The 20,429-nt window shown below is 39.7% G+C and overlaps 1 protein-coding gene and 1 long non-coding RNA gene across 2 annotated transcripts in view; one reads left to right on the forward strand and one right to left on the reverse strand.

Moving 5' to 3' along the window:
- Nucleotides 1–18,000, forward strand: part of dtx4b (deltex 4, E3 ubiquitin ligase b) — a 37,849-nt gene extending 19,849 nt beyond the window's left edge. Inside the window, exons 4-9 of the mRNA XM_082162710.1 lie at nucleotides 1,554–1,615; nucleotides 1,718–1,879; nucleotides 2,228–2,289; nucleotides 12,307–12,627; nucleotides 12,754–12,843; nucleotides 16,329–18,000. Coding sequence (XP_082018836.1) covers nucleotides 1,554–1,615; nucleotides 1,718–1,879; nucleotides 2,228–2,289; nucleotides 12,307–12,627; nucleotides 12,754–12,843; nucleotides 16,329–16,556 — 925 coding nt within the window. The 3' untranslated portion in view covers nucleotides 16,557–18,000. The remainder of the gene's footprint in view (nucleotides 1–1,553; nucleotides 1,616–1,717; nucleotides 1,880–2,227; nucleotides 2,290–12,306; nucleotides 12,628–12,753; nucleotides 12,844–16,328) is intronic.
- On the reverse strand, nucleotides 14,829–16,320 carry LOC309493588. Its single transcript, XR_014204010.1, has 2 exons — nucleotides 15,399–16,320; nucleotides 14,829–15,361 (listed from the first exon to the last, which is right to left on the reverse strand). It is a non-coding gene; the product is annotated as an uncharacterized lncRNA (long non-coding RNA).
- Nucleotides 18,001–20,429: the final 2,429 nt, after the last annotated feature.

Genomic DNA, 20,429 nt, shown 5'->3' on the forward strand with positions numbered 1-20,429 from the left:
GCATGTTACCAGTGGCTGGCGGTGAGGTCGCTAGTGGGTATTCCCACTACTGGTTGCCTGCCTAGAAAGAATTGTGAATGACACTCACAGATGTTACTCCATGTTGTAACCATTCAGTATTCTTGCCGCTACAAACAAACATTTTGGCAGGAAAAAACACCACAGACATATCATAAATTATAGAAAAGTTGCTGACTTCTCCATCTTGCTTCTGACTTCACTCCTATTGGCTGTCGCTCCCGAAAGTCGCTCTTCATAATCATAAAGTTAAACATATCTCAACTTTGTCGTGTCGCTGGACATGCCTACATCCTGTCGCCAAGGGTTGCTGTCGCTCGTGTCGCCGGAAATCGCCAGCCCTCTTAAAATGAATGGGATCGTGTCGCTAGCGAGAACACAGCTTTGGACTTATCAGTTAGGAAGACCCAGTAACAGCTGTGACAGAAACAAACACACTTTGCTACATTCGTTCAGATTTTTTATAAATTTACGTACAGACACAAGCCCCCCCAAAAAAAAAAAAGTCTAGCGGCCAACATACCTTCCAGTAAGAAGAGATAAGAAGGAGATAAGAAAATGAGCGTGGGAAAACACTACAGACAAGACCATTGAGGCTGTGAAGAGGGAAGTAAAATGGCTGTATATTAGAGTTGCTTTCTTTTTTCCCCATTTTTCACACTGATTTGACCAAAAATATGCTTATATAAGAGTAAAATAGTAATTTGATACTTAGCAGAAAGTGTCAAAAAGTACATTCAGTTAGATATCATATTACTGTTGATGTTGGAAGAAGAACAATGGTTTATGTGCATGCTAGTCGTTAAACAAGAACTTCACGTTGAACTTTTGAAATTTAATAGGTTGCAAGAAAATACTTGGTGATGAAGAAACTGTTAGAATGTCTGTCATATTTTTACACATTTCATAATCATCTTACAGAAGAAGGTTCAGAGGCAGTTAACACTGAATTACAGCTGTCACTATATGAGATTGTCACTACACGATTATCGTGTCTAAAAGAATTCATGATAACAATATTATCGCAGTATCTACTGATATTTTGATGATTTATCTTAAACTGTTTATTTATATATTTTTTACTGGTGCTGTTTATTATCAAATGTGTAGTATTAACATGATATAAATAAATAATTTTCTGAAACGTCACTATATTGCGACACCTCTACTATGAATGAAATCTTCAAGTTCAAGAGCGGAAAATACTGCAGTTTTGAAGTTTGTAGGTTTAGCATGTCCATTGCTTTTATGAAACAAATTGTTGTCTCTTAAAGTCAGCATGAAATGGAATTTGTGATGTGTATCCGAGTGAAATGGCTTCTCGTATGAAAAAATGTATTGATTTTTGGATTGTTGGAACGTTGTCTAATGCTCTGATCTCATGTGAGTGATGTTAAATAATTAGTCTGGTAAATTACTTAATCTGTTGGTTTGACTCTTTGGTAAGAGTTGCATTTTGGAGATGCAGGAGAACATTCTGTAAGGCAGCAGTCAGTGTGTCCACTGGCCTTATAGAGCTTTTTTTATTCTCCTAGGGTACCGACAGTACCAGTGAAGAATCTTAATGGCTCCAGCCCTGTCCATCCGGCATTAGCTGGTAGGAAAACAAGACACATTCTTAATACACTAACAGTAATTGTTTAAAATAAAAATTATAAACTGACAATACATTACACATGTGTATTATGATGCATTGCAGGTATTACTGGTATTCTGATGAGTGCAGCAGGACTACCTGTATGTTTAACCCGTCCACCAAAACTGGTTCTACATCCTCCACCTGTCAGCAAGAGTGACATCAGACCAATTCCTGGCATCGGGAACTGTTGCCGCAAGACCACCAAGAAACAAGCCCGCAAAGGTGAGAATATATGTACTTACTGACATATTCACAGAGAAATACATTGTACTGCAGTGCTGCATAAGTTTGTTTCTGAAATTTGATATTGAGGAAGCAAGGACCAAAATCCCTTAGGAAATTTTCCTGCACCTTTCTAAATCCATGCCACAAAACATTCAGGCTGTTCTGGTGGCAAAAGGAGTCTTGCTTGGAGTGACAGATTTAGACTTGAGGCAACTACTGAAATGCAATGGCCACCGATCACTACCAGCTGTTCCCATCGATTGTCACTCAGCAGATTTATACACACAACAAATGAAATTTGAAATCTCATACTGCATACTTAAACATAAGTGATTTGTTTTCCAGGTAAAACACCTGAGGAAGTGGTAAAGAGGTACTTACAGAAGGTCAGGAATTCACCAGAAGAAGTAAGACATCCTTATTATTTTATTTCCTTAATCTCTACGTGATCTAAACCTCTTCTGTTAACCCAGACCTAGGAGATATCTGAGCTGCTAGCAAAGGGTGCATACAGGGCAAATAGTGCTGTATATGTGTGGTTTTACAGATCCTCTGGGAAACATAAAGAGACTGGAAAAGTGTATTTTTCAAAGCCGAATCAGTTTATTTCAGAATGAATTTTACCTTAAAAAATTCTCTCAAATCGAAACTCTGCACACACACACACGTTGTGTTTTCGTGTTTTATGGGGACTTTCCATTAACAGAATGATTTTTATACTGTAAACTATATTCTATCCTCTTACACTAACCCTACCCCTAAACATACCCATCACAGATTTAGGTGTTTTTACATTTTCAAAAAACATCACTGAGTATGATTTTAAAGCTGTTTTTCTTCTAGGGACCAAAAATGTCCATCATTGCCATCTTTGTGGGGACTTTTTCTCCCCATAATGTAGGGTTTACCAGGCCACACACTCACACACACAAATAATATTCAACTAACCATTTAATTGTGATTAGTTAGAATTGTTGCAATAAGTGTTTTTTCTTTAAATTAAAGATTTTGTGCAAAATAATTCTACAGTATTTTGGTGTAAATTCATAAGTCATACATTAATAAAAAATGTATAAAACAAAATTGCTCTAAATTGAACAAAATCTCACAGGTCAGGGTTCCAGACTGCGACCAAAATATGCGACCATTTTTTGAGAATGTGCGAGTTAAAATATATGTGGTCGCATTTGTGCGAGTGCATGGTCATGTACTCATCAGTTAAATTCACGCATGCGCAACAGAACGCCGTTGTTTCAGCAGCTGCTGCAGTCCGTAAATTATGTTCAAAATCACTACGGGACGCCTATAATAAGTGTTTATATTCTGACTATTTTATCCCGGGGTCGGCTCGGCTGCGGAGTTGCCCAGTGCCTGCGTGACTCGCCATAGACATTAACTGAGAGAAGTAGCTCCGGCTACAATGTTCTTCCGCAAGACACTTGCAGTTTATTTATTAACGAACGTACAGGAATTCAGGAATTACAAGCCAACGCTCCAGCATACGCTGATTTCACGCAGCCGTTATTTTGAAATCGAAAGCGAGGCTCCGGTGGGAAAAAAACCGGAAGTGTCGCCTTTAATCACAGGAGAGTCGTGAATGCGATGGCGTATTGTTGTGTTTAATGATGTTGTGTCAATTCTAAAACTGTACATACATTTCTTTTAATTCTTTAGACTATATACAGTGAAATTCATTTATAAATAAAATATTTTTTTATATATAATTCAGAAAGTAAAAAAAGAAGCAGGAATGAGATACTATATTGGATATTAACATCCAATAGTGTAAATCGCGGCAGCAGCTTCAGGTTGGTAATCCAAGGCAAGACCTTACCACCGGAGCCTCACTTTCGATTTCAAAATGGCGGCTGCGTGAAATCAGCGTATACAGCCTCAGACACACACAACTGATGACGAGAGCACAGGTGCGGACAGGGAGGAACCAAGTGAGCAAAGGAATAAATCTCCTAAATCTCCTCTCTGTGTGACACACACACACACACACACACAGGACTCATGCGCAGCGCACAGACAGCGCGCAGCCGCATTGAGTTCTCTTTCACGCTTGAACGGACAAAAACACACAAAAGTATGCCAAAATGTTCACTTTATCGAGTATCCTTGTAAGCACAGTATTAAATTAGTTATAAAAGTGTTAAATGAACGCACGGAGTTGTGACAACATCGGATGCTTGTCAGATCAAGATCCGCATTGTATGCATCAGATCTTAAAGCAGCACTCAGTAGCTTCGGAATTTCTTCGCTGTATTCTCGCTTTTTGCTCGCAGGTTTCTCTCTAGAGCTCCCCCCACAGCTTCGGAATAGATATTTGACAACACTGTTGTAAAAACTCGTTGGTGATTCTCAGACACCAGAGGCTATAGATCAACGACATCAAAGCAGATGGGACATTCTTTAAAACGTCTTCTTCATTCGGGTTCGGACAGCGTGAGGGAGCGCAATAATGACAGCATTTTAGCAGATTTCTTTTGGCCGTAAAGCAATTGTTTACATCGCGAGACCTGATATCACGCGAGACTTCCTGACGCAGCGGCCGGCGGCCCGCCGGCTCAAAGTTGCAAGTGCGTATTTTCCGCTCACGGGCACCAGGGGGGTGCGAAACGACCACCATTCAACCCGAAATAAGTAATATAACCATTCCAATGACTCCGAAGCTGTTCAGTTAAGGTAAAAAAAGTTACTTAGTTCACCTTTAAAGCGACAGCAGCCTAATAAACCCGCTTCTGTGATACATCAATGCAAAAATATCAAATCAAAGAAAAAAGTCAGAGAAAATTACAGTGAAGACTGAGAAGTTAGAGTTCTCAACGGGTCGGGTCGGCCCGACAAACCCGACGGGACCCGCGGGTTCGGGCCGGGTTCGGGACGAAAATATAAGCAAATGACTCGGGTCGGGTCGGACCTCGGGCTTAATCTTTTCCGCTCAGTAAAAAAACAAAACATTTATTAATCATCCCTGCTGTCCACCGTAAAGAAAGTCTGGCTGCTGCGTGCAACGTGCATCATGGAGAGGGGCGGGGGCAGACTCCGCTGCGTGCACGCCTTTAGCCTGGAGAAGAAGATGGAGTTGGTGAAAAGTAAACTTGCCGCAGGTGAATTCACCGTCGCTACTACAGCCTATTTATATATTTAAAGTTTATTGTTTCAGTTGTTTGTATTGTTAAAAGGCGTGAACATTAAAGGTTGATTTGAATTCGCGTCTGCTGGTCATGATAATACGTGTATGAGAAAAAAAATTCCGACGCGGACCCAGGCCGCGGGCCGGGTTCGGACAGATAATTCATGTTGATGTGTCGGGTTACATCGGGTCCGGCCTTTAAAAGCCACGGGCCGGGTCGGGTTGTAATTTTCAGGCCCGTTGAGAACTCTATGAGAGGTGTTTGATAACTTTATTCAATTTATGTATATTTCCTACCTAATAGATCAAATATTTAAAATATACTTTATGTTGTTTCTACATTAATTTGGAGATTAAATGTGTAATTATTACAATATAAAAATATATTAAAAACTTTAATGTTAAGTGTGATGAATCGTGATTAGGCTAGTTAATTGTTTTAATCGATTGACAGTACTAAATAAAATACAATCAAACATTAAAAAACATACGTTGTGTTTTTTTGATAGTTATTTTTAATGGTTTTCATTTAAAAGATTAAAACATTTTGCCAACATGAGGTCTTTTGTCACTGTCAGTCTTTTCACATCAGTGCAAAACTAGGGTACGCAGATTAGGACAACTATTCATCAGCATGCATTGATTAATTCCATGTTGTAAAAAAAAAACAATTTGGTGCGACCAAATCATGTGCTGGTGCGACCAACTGAGAAAGTTGGTAGCACCAGTGCAACCAGTGGAAAAGTTAGTCTGGAGCCCTGAGGTGTAATCATTCTAATTATCACCAGATAACAAATGAATAATTCTTATAAAAATATATATAAAAATATATCCTGCTTTACCCAGATACTTACATTACACTCACGTTAAGCATTATGTACTGTATAGCAAAACTCAACTTCTCGATTGTTATATTGTTGAAATATGTAAACTATATTATCACCCTGCCATATATTGAAAAGTTGGATGTATAGTACATCCTACTTTATCTGCATACTCGCGTAAACAAATATATACTATATTGTTATGTTCCACGGTCCACCCAGTCTAGGACAGGGGTAGCAACATTAAAGTTAAAGATAATTAAAGCATTAACATAAAAACAAAAGTTTGGATTCAAAAGTTACACACCAAAAACAAAAGAAATATGGTACAACAAGGTTTATTGGAGTAACACAAGTGTTGGAAGTGTAAAATAACTTCGGATTTTCCCAGATATGGGAAAAGCCCAAAAAACTAAATACCTCTAACTATAGAGCCCCAATCTACATTTTCCTTTTCAAGGAAAGAAAAGGAAATAAATAGTTCCCTGTCTCCCCCTCTACTTTAAACAGGAGAAAACGTACTCGGTTACTAACGTAACCTCGGTTCTCTCTAGAGAGGGAACGAGTACTGCGTAATAGCTTACGCTAGGGGAAAAACTCTTTTCCACGAGATACTGAAGCCAAAAAATTATCCTTAATTTGTAATGTTGTAAAACGCGTTGCGGCAGCATGCAGACATGGGCGAGACGGCTCGCGCGCCCATTGGCTGCTCTGCGGCAACTGCACCAGCCTATCGAGCGAGACTGCTCATGACGTCAGACCCAATGAGGGCACTTCGCGCCCACTTCGTCACGTCCCGCCGAAATGGGCGGAGCCTAGAGCTATAAATACAGGCTTGGGAGGCTGGTCTAGCTGGTTTTTCATCGCCGAAGCGAACCAGAGCGTGATGCATGCACGGCAAGATACGCAGTACTCGTTCCCTCTCTAGAGAGAACCGAGGTTACGTTAGTAACCGAGTACGTTCTCTTACGAGAGGTTCTCTCGTACTGCATAATAGCTTACGCTAGGGGAACACAGTGTAAAACGCCGGGCTCATACAGTGCATAATCATAAGGGACTCACAGAGAGTCTGGGAAGAGGGGCTAGAATAGCATAATTCCTGCAGAGTATAACGCTCTAATAAGAGCAGATATATAGGTGTTCCAAACAGCCAAGGCGAACTTGGCCTGAGCTGAAAAGTATGGGAGACTTACATACTGCCCACAGAGGTATGTAGTCGATCAGTGATCGATGCTCTAGCGGTTTCAGCATCCTGAGCCGATAGCATCGGGCAGACAACACCGCACTATTAAACCGAGAGCAGCTTAGCCTGCAGAGCGGGAACTTCTAGGTTGTAAAACCTTATAAATGTAGACGGGGAGGCCCAGCCTGCCGCCATACAGATATCTTGTAAGGCAATCCCACTAGACCAAGCCCACGACGAGGCCATGCCTCTCGTGGAGTGCGCTTTTACACCTAACGGGCACTGCAGGCCCTTAGATGTATAGGCTAGCGCTATAGCATCAACTATCCACCTGGATAGACTTTGTTTTGACGCAGCTAGTCCCTTAGAACGTCCGCTGAACAAAACAAAGAGCTGCTCTGTCTGTCTAAAAACAGATGAGCGAGACACATAGGCTCTTAACGCCCTGACCGGGCAAAGGAAGCCCGCGTCTCCCTCCTCCTCAGGGACAGGCAGGGCCGACAGGGAAATCACCTGCGCCCTAAACGGTGTGTTGAGGGATTTAGGAACATATCTGTGCTTCGGTTTGAGTATGACTCTCGAGTCATTAGGCCCAAACTCCATACACGTCGCGCTCACTGAGAGCGCTTGCAAGTCCCCTATGCGCTTCACCGAAGCGAGAGCCAGAAGAAACACTGTCTATCAACTGGATTGGTTCGAATGGGGCGCCTTTCATGGCTTCCAGAACCGTGGAAAGGTCCCAAATGGGAACTGAGGGAGGTCTGGGCGGATTCAGCCTCTTAGCTCCTCTAAGGAAGCGAATGACGAGATCATTTCTTCCCAGTGACTGGCCAAGCGCTGGTTCGGCGAACGCTGCTATGGCCGCTACGTAAACTTTGAGCGTGGATGGGGCTCTGCCCTTATCCAGTAGCTCTTGTAGGAAAGAAAGAACCTCCGACACCCCACAGTCTGAGGGCGATATGTCACGAGCTGTACACCAGCTCGTGAACACAGACCATTTCGAGGAATAGAGCCGCCTAGTAGACGGGGCTCTAGCCTGCCTGATCGTGTTTAACACTCCCGTTGATGGCCCACGCATGTAGGGACCAAAGCTCCGGGCGAGGATGCCAGATCGAGCCGTTGGCCTGCGAGAGGAGATCCCTCCTCACTGGTATTGGCCATGGGGCGGTACTCGTCAGCTGCATCAGAACTGGGAACCAAGCTTAGTTCGTCCAGAATGGGGCTACGAGTAGCACTGAGCATCCGTTCTCCCTGATCCGTTCTAATACCTGGGGTAAGAGCGTGACAGGGGGAAAAGCATAGAGCGGGCAGCGGGGCCAGATGTGGGCCAGTGCATCCCTGCTCTTGGAGAAAAACTCCGGACAGTGAGCGTTTTCCTGAGACGCAAATAGGTCTATTTCCGCTCTGCCGAATGTTTTCCACAGCAGTTGGACTGTCTGTGGGTGCAAGGACCATTCTCCTGCTGGAACGATGTTCCTGGACAGTCTGTCTGGTCCTACATTCAAGTGACCTGGCACGTGCGCTGCTCTCAGCGAGCGCAGATTGTGCTGGGCCCAGATCAGAATGCGCTCCGTCAGTCTGTGGAGGGTTCTGGATCTGATACCCCCTTGGTGATTTATATAAGCCACCACCGACTTGTTGTCCGAACGGACCAAGACGTGGTGTCCTTTTATCTGGGGACGAAAGCGCTGTCGACTGCCAGCATTTCCAGGCAGTTTAAATGCAGAAGCTTTTCCCGTTCTGACCACTGGCCGAAGAACGGCCTGCCCTCGAGCAGCGCTCCCCATCCCGAGGTTGAGGCGTCCGTAGACACCACCTTCACACTCGAGGAAGTCCCCAGGTTGACACCTGACCGGTACCAATCTGTCGCTGTCCAGGGTTTCAGAGCTGAGATGCATTTCTGATCGACCTTGAGGCGTAAGAGACCGGAGGTCCACGCTCGGCGCGGTACCCGTGCTTTCAGCCAGAACTGCAGCGGGCGCATGCGAAGCAAACCCAGCTGGAGCACCGGAGATGCTGATGCCATGAGACCCAGCATCTTCTGAAACTTTTTGAGCGAGACTAAAGTGCCGTGGCGAAATTTTTTTATCATGCGCTGAATACTCAGTCTGCGCTGTAGCGATAGTTGTGCTGTCATAGACAGCGAGTCCAGTTCTGTGCCCAGAAAAGATATTGTCTGACTGGGAGACAGCGAACCTTTCGCCCAATTGACTGTGAGACCTAGATTCTCGAGGTGATCGAGTAATATGGTCCTGTGTTCGATGAGCTCTGAGTGAGATCGAGCTAGAACCAGCCAATCGTCCAAATAATTCAGAACTCGTATGCCCCGGAGTTTCAGGGGTGCGAGCGCTGCGTCCATGCACATCGTGAATGTACGAGGTGCTAGGGACAGGCCAAACGGCAGGACTGTGTATTGATATGCTTTTTCTCTGCTGTGTGTGCTCGCCGCTGCGACACACACTTTCTCTCTAAAGAGCCGAGCGTCTTTTTCAAGATGCCTCGCACCTTTCAAAAGTGCATAAAATCTCAAGGCACCCCAGTGTAAAATATAATTTAAAAACACTGCATAACCCAAATGTGAATGTACATTTTATATATATATTTATCTAAAATGAATTTACAATTTTATTAATCCGATCATATGTTTAACCCTTTCACACGTAAATTAAAAATATTCTGGCTGACCCGCCAGCGTGAGTTTTTCAAGTCACTGTGTCACTTTATGGTTTCCATGGTGACACGTCATTGCTTGTCACGTGACACACCGCAGCAACTACAGAGCTGAATGAATGATGATCTGCTTTTATGTCATTTTTCCTTTTTTATTCAAAATATTCACAAATTTGTTAGATATGGCATGAAATATCTGATATTCCGATTGTCAAATATATGCAAGTGGAAGTGTTTTGTTTTTTGAACACAATTATAACGATCGTGTTAGTTGAGCTGTATGCGCGATGGGCGCCGCCATGTTAGTTTGTGCCGCAGACGCAGTTCAGAGAATCGGATCTGTTGGATTTACAACAAGTGAATTCATCCACTTCTCCCGAAATACATAAAAGTAAGTGGCAGGTGAACTGGGAGAAGAATAGAGTAAACTTTAAAGTTACTTACACAATGTGTATCTGATATGAATACAACTAATTATAATGGAAAGGATTATTATTGCCTCTTCCTTTGACATCAGTGTGTATTTTACAAACTCTAAATGTATTGTTTTTTTTAGTACTTATGTCTGAAACCTAAAACAAACATTATGTGGATGAAAACACTGAAAAGTTGTGATATATGACAGCTCCTCTGAGCGCGCCTGTCTCTGGCTCAGCTCCAGCCAACGCGCGAAAGCACATTTGAATTTAGCAGTTGATCACGTCATGCACTGACCGTTCTAATCACACCGGTGCTCCAGGGACCAGCCTAGACTGATCACACCGGTGTGAGCGTACGTGCGAAAGGGTTAAAAAGAAGAAGAATGTATTTATGTAAATTCAAATATATTTATATGAAATGTCCGATTTTTTTTATTATTTTTTTTAGCCTACGTAATTTTTTGGCGGCACCCCTGATACAGTCAGGGCAGGGGCAGTCGGGGCACCCCAGTGTGCCGCGGCACCCACTTTGAGAAAGGCTGCATTACAATGCACACACAACTTAATATACAAATTAAATAAACAGTGCTTTGTTTTCAGCTACAGGTGTATTTAACAGTAGCATTGAAGAAAGTAATTAAATGAACAAATATGAAAATAAAACAAAACATAGACTTCACTGTATAAATTATAAATTGATACTTATTAAAGCTACTATTAAAGTTATCAGTCAAGAGCAGTGAGTGATTTTCTTTTTGCATTTTGTTGTTTTATTAACAATAAAGGGATAGTTCTCCTAAAAATTCAAATTGTCATAATTTACTCTCTCAAGTTGTTTTAAACTCGAATAAGTTTTTCTTCTGTTGAAATAAAAGTTATTTGGAAGAATGTGACTTCCATAGTATATTTTTCTCCTATGGAAGTCAATGGGGACCAGCTACTGTTTGTATAGCCACATTCTTCAAAATATTAATATTAGAAAATATTAGAAGGAAATTAATACAGGCTTGGAACAACATGATAGTGCGTAAATAATGAGATCATTTTTATTTTTGGGTGAACTATCCCTTTAAGGACAAACGGCAGCGTGTTTACTATTACTACTGTCTCTTTAAGAGCTGCACTCGACGCGTCTTTTATACACGCATTTGACAAGCAGATTTTTTTCTCAAGTTTGCTTTCACTTTAGACATCACCGACTTTGTTTATGTAAACCTTGTGTGTATTTGACGGTATTAGCACAATAAGACTCGAAAGATAACTTAGTCCAGTATCCAGGCGCTGGTAGACAGGCTTTTAGTGCATGTGAGCTTCACATGTACGCATTGAGAAACGCACACGTTAGAACAGCGCATCACCACGCGAATTAAATGTTTAACCGACAAGGCATTAAAGCACATGCAAATTATGAACTTTTGTGAACTGTAGTGTCCCGTTCCGCTGCGTTAACATTTGATCTGAATATACGTCGCGTTGTTCAGTATGTTGGGGACCATGGTTGGGACAGAGGCGCCAGAACAGCAACTGAGAATGCGCGATACTACGATACTTCTTCAAAAGCAGATCGTGGAGACATTTTAATCGTCCACGATCAAAAATCGTCATATCGCACACCCCTAATACTATATGATGTTTTATTAACATCTCATCAGTTCTAGTCCTAAATACTCTTACAACAACTGGGGGGAGTACTCTAGGTTTGGGTAAAAATTCCGAGCTCGGATCCCTCCCCCCGGACAGCACGCCAAATAATGCATAATCGTTACTCTGTTTAATTGATGTAAGTGTGAACTTGTGAAATAGCAAATCTCAACTGCTTGATTGCTTGTCATTTTAAAATGTGATTTTTATTATTGCCCAGCTCTTATATAAAGTTGAATATACAAGTATGTACTGTATATTTTACAAGTATAACATATTTACAATGTCTTCTGTGTGGTAATTTATTGGTTACCAAAATCTTGAAACCATTGAAATTCAAGAGACATTTAGAAACCAAACACTCAAACTAATAAAAAGACCACACTTTGGACATAAAATGACTGGCTGGACATAAAATGTTGCATCTAATTGGCTAAAGGAGGATGTAAAAAAAACATTTATGTAAACTAATAAAATCCATTTCTTAACCTTTTATATCTACATGTTGGCTAATGGCGTTCTAAATCAGCATTGTGTATTTCTTTCAGGATTGCACTATCTGTATGGAGACTCTGTTGGGACCCTCTGGGTATAAAGGTCCTGGTGTAGCGAGTGTTTCACGTGCTGAGTCCGTCGGACGACTGGCGCAATGTGGGCATCTTTATCACCTACAATGCCTAGTGGCCATGTACAACAATGGCAACAAAGATGGCAGCCTGCAGTGTCCCACATGCAAGACAATATATGGAGTTAAGACAGGAAACCAGCCACCCGGTAAGATGGAGTACCATGTCATCCCGCACTCACTTCCAGGATACCCAGACTGCAAAACCATTCGCATCATCTACAACATACCTCCCGGGATACAGGTATGACTACATCACATAATTATATATATATATATATATATAATGCATCTTTGTTGCATTTACACTTGGCCTGCATGCCATCATTGTCATATTTGATAAAATATCTTCTCTCTTGTCTCTCTCAAGGGTCCTGAGCATCCAAATCCAAGGAAGCCTTTCACTGCAAGAGGATTTCCCCGTCATTGTTATCTCCCAGACAATGAAAAAGGACGCAAGGTAAGTCCTCCTATCATACAGAGCATAAGAAAAAAACTTCACCTTCTATACTACCGGTCAAAAGTTTGGGGTTGGTACAATTTCTTTCCGTATTTTATTTTTTATTTGTTCAAAACACAGTAAAAACAGTAATATTGTGACACATTATTAAAATTTCAAATAACTGTTTTCTATTTTGATATATTTTAAAATGTAATTTATTCCTGTGATGCAAAGCAACATTTTTAGCATCATTACTCCAGTCTTCAGTGTCTCATGATCCGTCAGAAATCATTCTAATATGATGATGTTCTGCTCAAGAAACATTTCTTGCTATTATCAATGTTGAAAACAGTTGTGCTGCTTAATATTTTTGTGGAAATCATGATACATTTTTTCAGGATTCTTTGCTCAATAGGAAGTTCAAAAGTTCAAAAAGAAGATGGGAACGTGTTTTACAGTGTTGTCAAATATCTATTCCGAAGCTGTAGGGGGCGCTCTATAGAGAAACCTGTGAGCAAAAAAGCGAAATTGCCAAAACTGCATAGCGCCAGAGAATGTCTAATAGGAAGAGAATTGGCACTCTCTGCTTACTTCCGGTTTCTGGACTGGCTGCAGTAACACGTCTCTGTCCATGCGGGGGCGCTCGCAGGCGAGTGCAGAATGAATGGAGGTCTATGGCGAAAAACCCTCAAAATCCACTTTTCTCAGGATATAATTTTTTGTCTAGTAATTTTAATGTTGTATTCGAAAGGAGATGCAAAGAAATTACACATTGCTGGGTGTTAGATTTTTTAGAGTCACTTATTTGGTTTAAAAAGTCTTTTAAAATGTCAATGACGTCAGAATACTGACGTCATTAGCAGAATGCTAGCGTGTTATGGGCAACAACAACTCAAACTGTAAGAAATCGAAAAGAAATAAGTACTCGTTCATTCAACTTTCGACCTATAACCCATGTTGAACTTGCAAAACCTACAATAAAATCTGAGATTTCTCAACGGCAATCGGGTGAAAGAGACACATTTAGCCGTCTAGCGCCATAGACTCTCATTCAGTCTGCACTCGCCCGCGATCGCCCCCAGTGGAATTCTAATGGAACTGCAACCAAGATCGATACAATGGGGCTAATAGGAAGTGCCAAGGCTCTCCGTAGACGGGCTCTGATAGCGCCGCTTTAACCCTCCTAATGCATTTGGGTTCTTTTGCCCCGGACAAGATACATAAACATTTCTGTTTTTAGTACAAAATTGAATCTGGATATGCATTAAGACTTTCAAAATACACATCATTTATTTATTTGTTTGTTTATTTATTTCTGATTTTTATTATCATTATTTTTAATGTAAGATATAACCATTTAAACTAAATTGTTACACCTTTTGCTGGTCCGTTTTGACCTTAAAGTGAACTGTGGCTTTACACAAGAAATATTGACAAATTAAATTAATGTCTGTCTGTAGATCAAAAGTTAATAGACCAAATGGTCTAAATTTGATAAAGGAAATACAGTAGGTTTGGAAACAGGAGAGGTCCACATTTTACTCTGCTGCCACCTATTGATGAACCACTGCAGCATGCAAGACTGTTCATCATCTTTTTTTGTTTATGCAATTAAAATGAATATATTTAGTTTGAAAACATTTCAGGGTAATATTGATGTTGTTTTGTTAGAAAAAGAATTAGTAGTTTTGAGCAGTCATGAGTTATAAGTTAAAAGGAATTTAATTAAATCCATTGAAGTCAATGGAGTTAATACTGGTAATTATTACATGTTGTTATACATTTCATATAATGATATACTCAAATAAAATTTCTCATAAATATTGTAAAATGCTGTTAAAACAAATGCACCAAAAAGGGCCTTAGAACACATTAAGATTCAATGTAGGTCTAATTGTTATTTAAAGGGGTGGTTTACTGCTTTTTTTCTTTGCATGATTGTGTTTATGGGGTGCAATATAACATGTCTTCGTGTTTTTTTTGTTTTTTTTGTTTTTTTAAAATAAATTTCACCTTTATTCTAAGCTGCTTTCTCCTCTGTCATTTGAACGACCGGTTGACTTCCTGATTCTATGAAACCACTCCCTCAGAAACAGGCAATGGGCTCAGATTGGTTAGTTCGGCCGGTGTGTTGTAATTGGCTAAACTGCGTAGTGCATGTTGTCCGGAAACTTCACGCCCATTACCTTTACGGGCGAAAGTTGCATGTGCTCCGGTCAAATGTAAATAATGGTGTCAATACTGCCGTATCAGTTTGAGCCAGAATCAGACCCAGAAAGCGGCAATGAAGAGAGTCAAGCAACCTCCGCAAACACGGCTCTTACAAAACGTTTCTGAATGGTACATTTTTTATTATTATTATTCAATTCTATTCTATTCTATTCTATTCTATTCTATTCTATTCTATTCTATTCTAATCTACTATTATTATATAAGAATTTCGATACGATGTTACTTGAAAATGCTACTGCTGCTTGTTAGCTTTTGAGATACGATTTTCTCCTGATTAAACATTTAATATTAACTGAATAAATGACTGAGTAATACCTTTTTTTTAAAGTTATTGTTTTAACTTCAGCAGCTGAAGTTGGCTGTTGCAATTACATAATTTTTTTTTAACTTTATACACGTTTGTCTTATACACACAAAATAGCATCGAACTAACTGGCTATAAACAAACAGCGTTGGCATTGGTTTACGTTCTTGATCAAATCGAAAAATTACGTCATAAAATATACATTTACAAAATTAGTACATAATTACAAATTCAGGTCCAAAATGTTTGTACGCGTTTGTACGTGTAATTGGCTACTAAAGCCAGCGCTGGCATTTGTTTATGTCCTTGATAAAACTAAAACATTACGTCTGAAATTATACATGCAAACATTATTAAGTCTTACTTACAGGTTGTGGCCCAACAACTGCTACCTCTGGTTTTAAAGTTGGAACTGCTTCATGTTTAGTAACAGTTTCTTGTTGAATCCGGCATTGAATTCGTGGAGATTCTGGAAGCTGTCTTCCGTAAAATGCGCAGCACAGAGAGCTATTACGATTGAAATTTTCAGGAACATAATCAAACATAAATTTTAGCCATTGTTGACGAACTACAGCGTCCGTATGAAGCCCGAACACAGAAGACCTGGCAGCTGGGTGAAAATAACACACTTTCGACGGCATGGCTACAGCTCTCCACTATAACTCTTCCTCTTCGACAAAGCCGCAGAAATATGGCCATGCCCCCTTTTTTGCATGGGTTAGTTACGTATAAAACCCGGGAAGTATCTCGTTGTAGTCCCATTCGAGTCGTTTTTGTAGGCATTAAACTTCCTGATTTTTAAAAGAGGATATCTCTGCTTACGTTGAACTTTCAGCGCAGCAACTTTGCAGATACTGTTCATGCACCAACAGCTACATTACACACCATTTAAAATGAAAAAAGTGAAATCACAATCAACCACCCCTTTAAGGTTTCCAATGATATCAATATGTTGTCCGGTTCTTAGGTGTTGAGGCTTTTGTTGGTGGCGTGGGACCGACGGCTGATCTTCTCCGTGGGAACCTCCAGCACCACCGGAGAATCAGACACTGTCATCTGGAATGAGGTCCATCACAAGACAGAATTTGGCTCCAATCTTACTGGACATGGCTTTCCAGATTCTGGCTATCTTGCCAATGTACTAGAGGAGCTTAAAGCCCAGGGCATCACTGAAGATGAGGAACAACAGCTGTGAGAGGATGTGCTCGATGGTAGTGAAAGAAAAAGGATGGTACTAGATGTGCATTTGAAATAGGGAGCACAGAAATATGTGATTTAATATGAAAATAACTAATGTGACCAATTGGTACAGATAACTGTTTGAATTAGCACAGAGGTACAAGTCGGTGTGTATTCTATAATCTCAATGCGAAGAACTTGCGCATGAAGTAACACAACTAAGATGATATTTGGTTAAAGGTGAAAGACAGGTTTGAAGGAAAATGGAAAGAAAGGAAAGTGTGACAAGCAGAAATGGGAAGTGGAGGGGAATTGTGATGTAGAAAAATGAGGGAATAGAAAGACTATGAAAATGCTGGTTAATGAAGCAACAGATGTTTTATTTGCTTAAGTTATGTTGCAGTGTGAGTTTGTGTAAGTTGTGTAAAACAGTCAACTCTTGTACCTACTAACTGGAAACTGTTTACTAGAACTGAGAAGTACAGTTTGCATATGAATGTTTGTATTATCATGCATCATTCCTTGTTTTCAAAATGTATTGAGAACTTATACTATTTTTGTACAGATGATGGTGTGTGCATAAGATTCAGATTTTTGTTATGTCAAAATAGAGCAGAAATTTAAATGTCAAATTGATTTAAAAATGAGTTAAATGGAAACATTGAATTGATTTACGCTAGTTTAAATGAAGCACGAGAACCCTAACTAATTGTTCTTCAGATAATGTAAAAGTACTTGATATGCTCATTAAGAAAAAAGTTGTCTGCAATGCGTATTATAGTTATGATCAAATATCACCTTTTCACGGTACAGAAAACCAATTTGGGGGTTTAAGCTAAGAAGTGATGCTTAACTACGAATACAATGAAAAAAGAAATATGTTCAGCATATTTAATACAGAAGAATAAGCAAATGAATAAATATTGAGCTGGATACAGTGAAATGACAAGCACTTCATAGATCCCTAGGGGTCAATTTAGTAATCGTTTGCCAAAATGAATTTTGCAAACTCAACATATTTTGAATAAATATGATTTAGCTCTTTTTAACTGTTCTTTCCTGACATGTACCCTGTTTTTAGGCCAGTCTGTATGTTAGGTCAATTATTGACCTGTTTTATAATGATCCACTTCTAATAACCTAAAAAACATGCCATTGTTTGGCATGTGTGTATCTGTGCACGTGGATTCTTGCGTGTATGAGCCCATGCATCATTTGTATGCTTCCATTTGTGCGTGATTAAATAGAAGAGTGTATGCTATGCATCCACCACCCAGAGGTACGGTGTGTTACTCATCTGTTTAATTTTCTTCATGTATTTCTCTTATGCATTGATGTTTTCTTCTATTTTCATAGTTTACAATATTTTCATATTGAGAATTTTTATACTTAAAGGTGAGCCTCAACTGTTTTTGGTTTCTTTTTTTTTTCCTACATAATAAATGCCATTTTTGATCATATGAATTGTAGAGATTTCTCAAGTTGTAAAAAAAAAAAAAAAAAAAGAAAAAAAAAAAAAATGTTGTGAAGTTTTTTGTAATCTGTTAAGACCCAGCAACCTCCCCCTTCATTAAGATAAGATGATCTAAATATATATATATATATATAAGAGACGAAGTTTTGACATGGAGAATCAAACATCAAAACACCTGCACATGAAAAATCATATACTGCCTGGCCATGTTGCTGTTTGGATTTAAATATGCACATTCTTAAGAGTCTAAGATCATTATTGCCGTGATTATTATGTTTCTATATTGTTTTATGTGTGTCAACAGTTGTAACCGTAATTGATGGAGTGTGTAGCTTTTCATTTCTTAAAGGGATAGTTCACTTTGAAATTAAATTTTGGTATGTTTTAGCTTACCTCAAATCTGCGAAACCGTAGCCAATACGACATCTAGTGTATATATCTATACCCGCCCGCGCTCTCAGATCACTTGGACGTGGCTGTGTTCAAGAGGTAAAAACGATATAAATACTGTTCGTTTTCTCACACAAACCGCTCGTTTCGTGTCTTGGGCCATCAATGTGTACTTACGATGGGGAATTGTTTAATTTGGACGAGGGGGAATTGTTTTAATTTGGACTCTGTGCATGCTCTTTGAGACAGTGACCATCGACCTGCATTATAAGACTGACAGACAAGAACGGTTTGACCTAAAAATATCAAAATTGAAACTACTGCGGAAAAAAAGACACCTACATCTTGGATGCCCTTGAGGTAAGCTAAAACATACCAAAATTTTATTTCAAAGTGAACTATCCCTTTAAGCAACCATGTATGAAACGCATCATGGCCATATCTCAGGCTGACAATGTCAAGATTCATCAGGCTCAAACTGTGAAAGAATGATTGGGACGGAGCATGAAGAATCATTTTCTCACATGAATTGGCACCTCTGAGTCCAGACTTTCAATGATTCATAGAAAGTCTTTGGGTTGTGATGGAGGAGACTTTACAGAGTGCTTGATCCTTGCATTGTCAATACAAGATCTTGACCAAAAATGTATGCACCTCTTGATGGAAAAAAATGTGTAATGTTATTTCCATAAAGAGGTGCTAACATTTTTGGTAATGATCTTATGCACGCACACACACGCACACACACACACACACACACACACACACACACACACACACACACACACACACACACACACACACACACACACACACACACACACACACACACACACACACATATATATTAGGGTGGCCCTTATTGGGGAGTACATTTTTTTTATTGGAAATGTTAACCTCTCACCCCCTCGTTTGTTTCTCTAGAAGTAGGCTACGTAATGTATGCAAAATACCATCCAGATCATTTGTCATTTAAGGTATGTTCAATGCATCTTTTTATCAACAGTTCTAAACAGGATCAAATAGGGTTCTTTGGCTTGTAACAATAGCATAACCTCTTTTGGTGCTAAATAGAACCCTTTTTATAAGGTTCCATAAAGAACCATGCTTTTAAAGTATTATAGGGCCTTAATGGTGTTATAAATAACCTTTTAAATAGTTTATTTTCATTAATATTAGTATCTTTATACTCTTTATTTTTTATTGACATGGCAAATTGTAGCAACAAATTACAGTGCTCTAACAACAGTTGTTAGCTGAATACAATAATACATAACAATTGACATTGAACATGATATAGATGTAATGAAGACCAAGTTCCAGTTAAATATCTTCAAGGGTAACTAAACATTAAAGCCACACTAAGTAGAAATTGTGTTTTTGTCAAACAGCGACCCCTAGAGTCGCTGTGGAATACTTGCACTGTCGTAAATTATATTATAACATTTTTACATGATTGCAGCTAAATCACAAGTAAATAGTCTATAGTCTAGGCCTACTGTATAATTTAATTTGTGTTGTTTTTATTGGAATGTAAACATTACAAAATGCCAGATAACATCAATTAAGTTAAATGTACGTCGCATTATTTCATAACATTGGCCGTTATGATGTCATTAGACATGATTATTGCAATTTATCATAATAGTTTGCAAATTGTGCTCGTTTACACTATTTACAACCTCTACGTTAGGCTTATTTATGATAATTATGTGAGATATTGAAAGCTGTTCTCATGATAATCGCAGGAATCAATCAACAGCGTCTGATATCCCTCAGGACTACGTGATAAATACACCTCACAACACCTGAGTTCAGCTGGCAAACTAATTCGTGAGGCATAGCTATCTGTTCTCTTACGAGAGGTTCTCTCGTACTTGCGTAAGTATCTTACGCTAGGGGAAAACCTCTTTTCCTCGAGATATTGAAGCCAAAAATTATCCTTAATTTTGCAATAATGTAAAACGCATTGCAGCAGCATGCAGACATGGGCGAGACAGCTCGCGCGCCCATAGGCTGCTCTGC

The sequence above is a fragment of the Leuciscus leuciscus genome, assembly GCF_965113295.1.
Source record: "Leuciscus leuciscus genome assembly, chromosome: 3".
Lineage (NCBI taxonomy): Eukaryota > Metazoa > Chordata > Actinopteri > Cypriniformes > Leuciscidae > Leuciscus > Leuciscus leuciscus.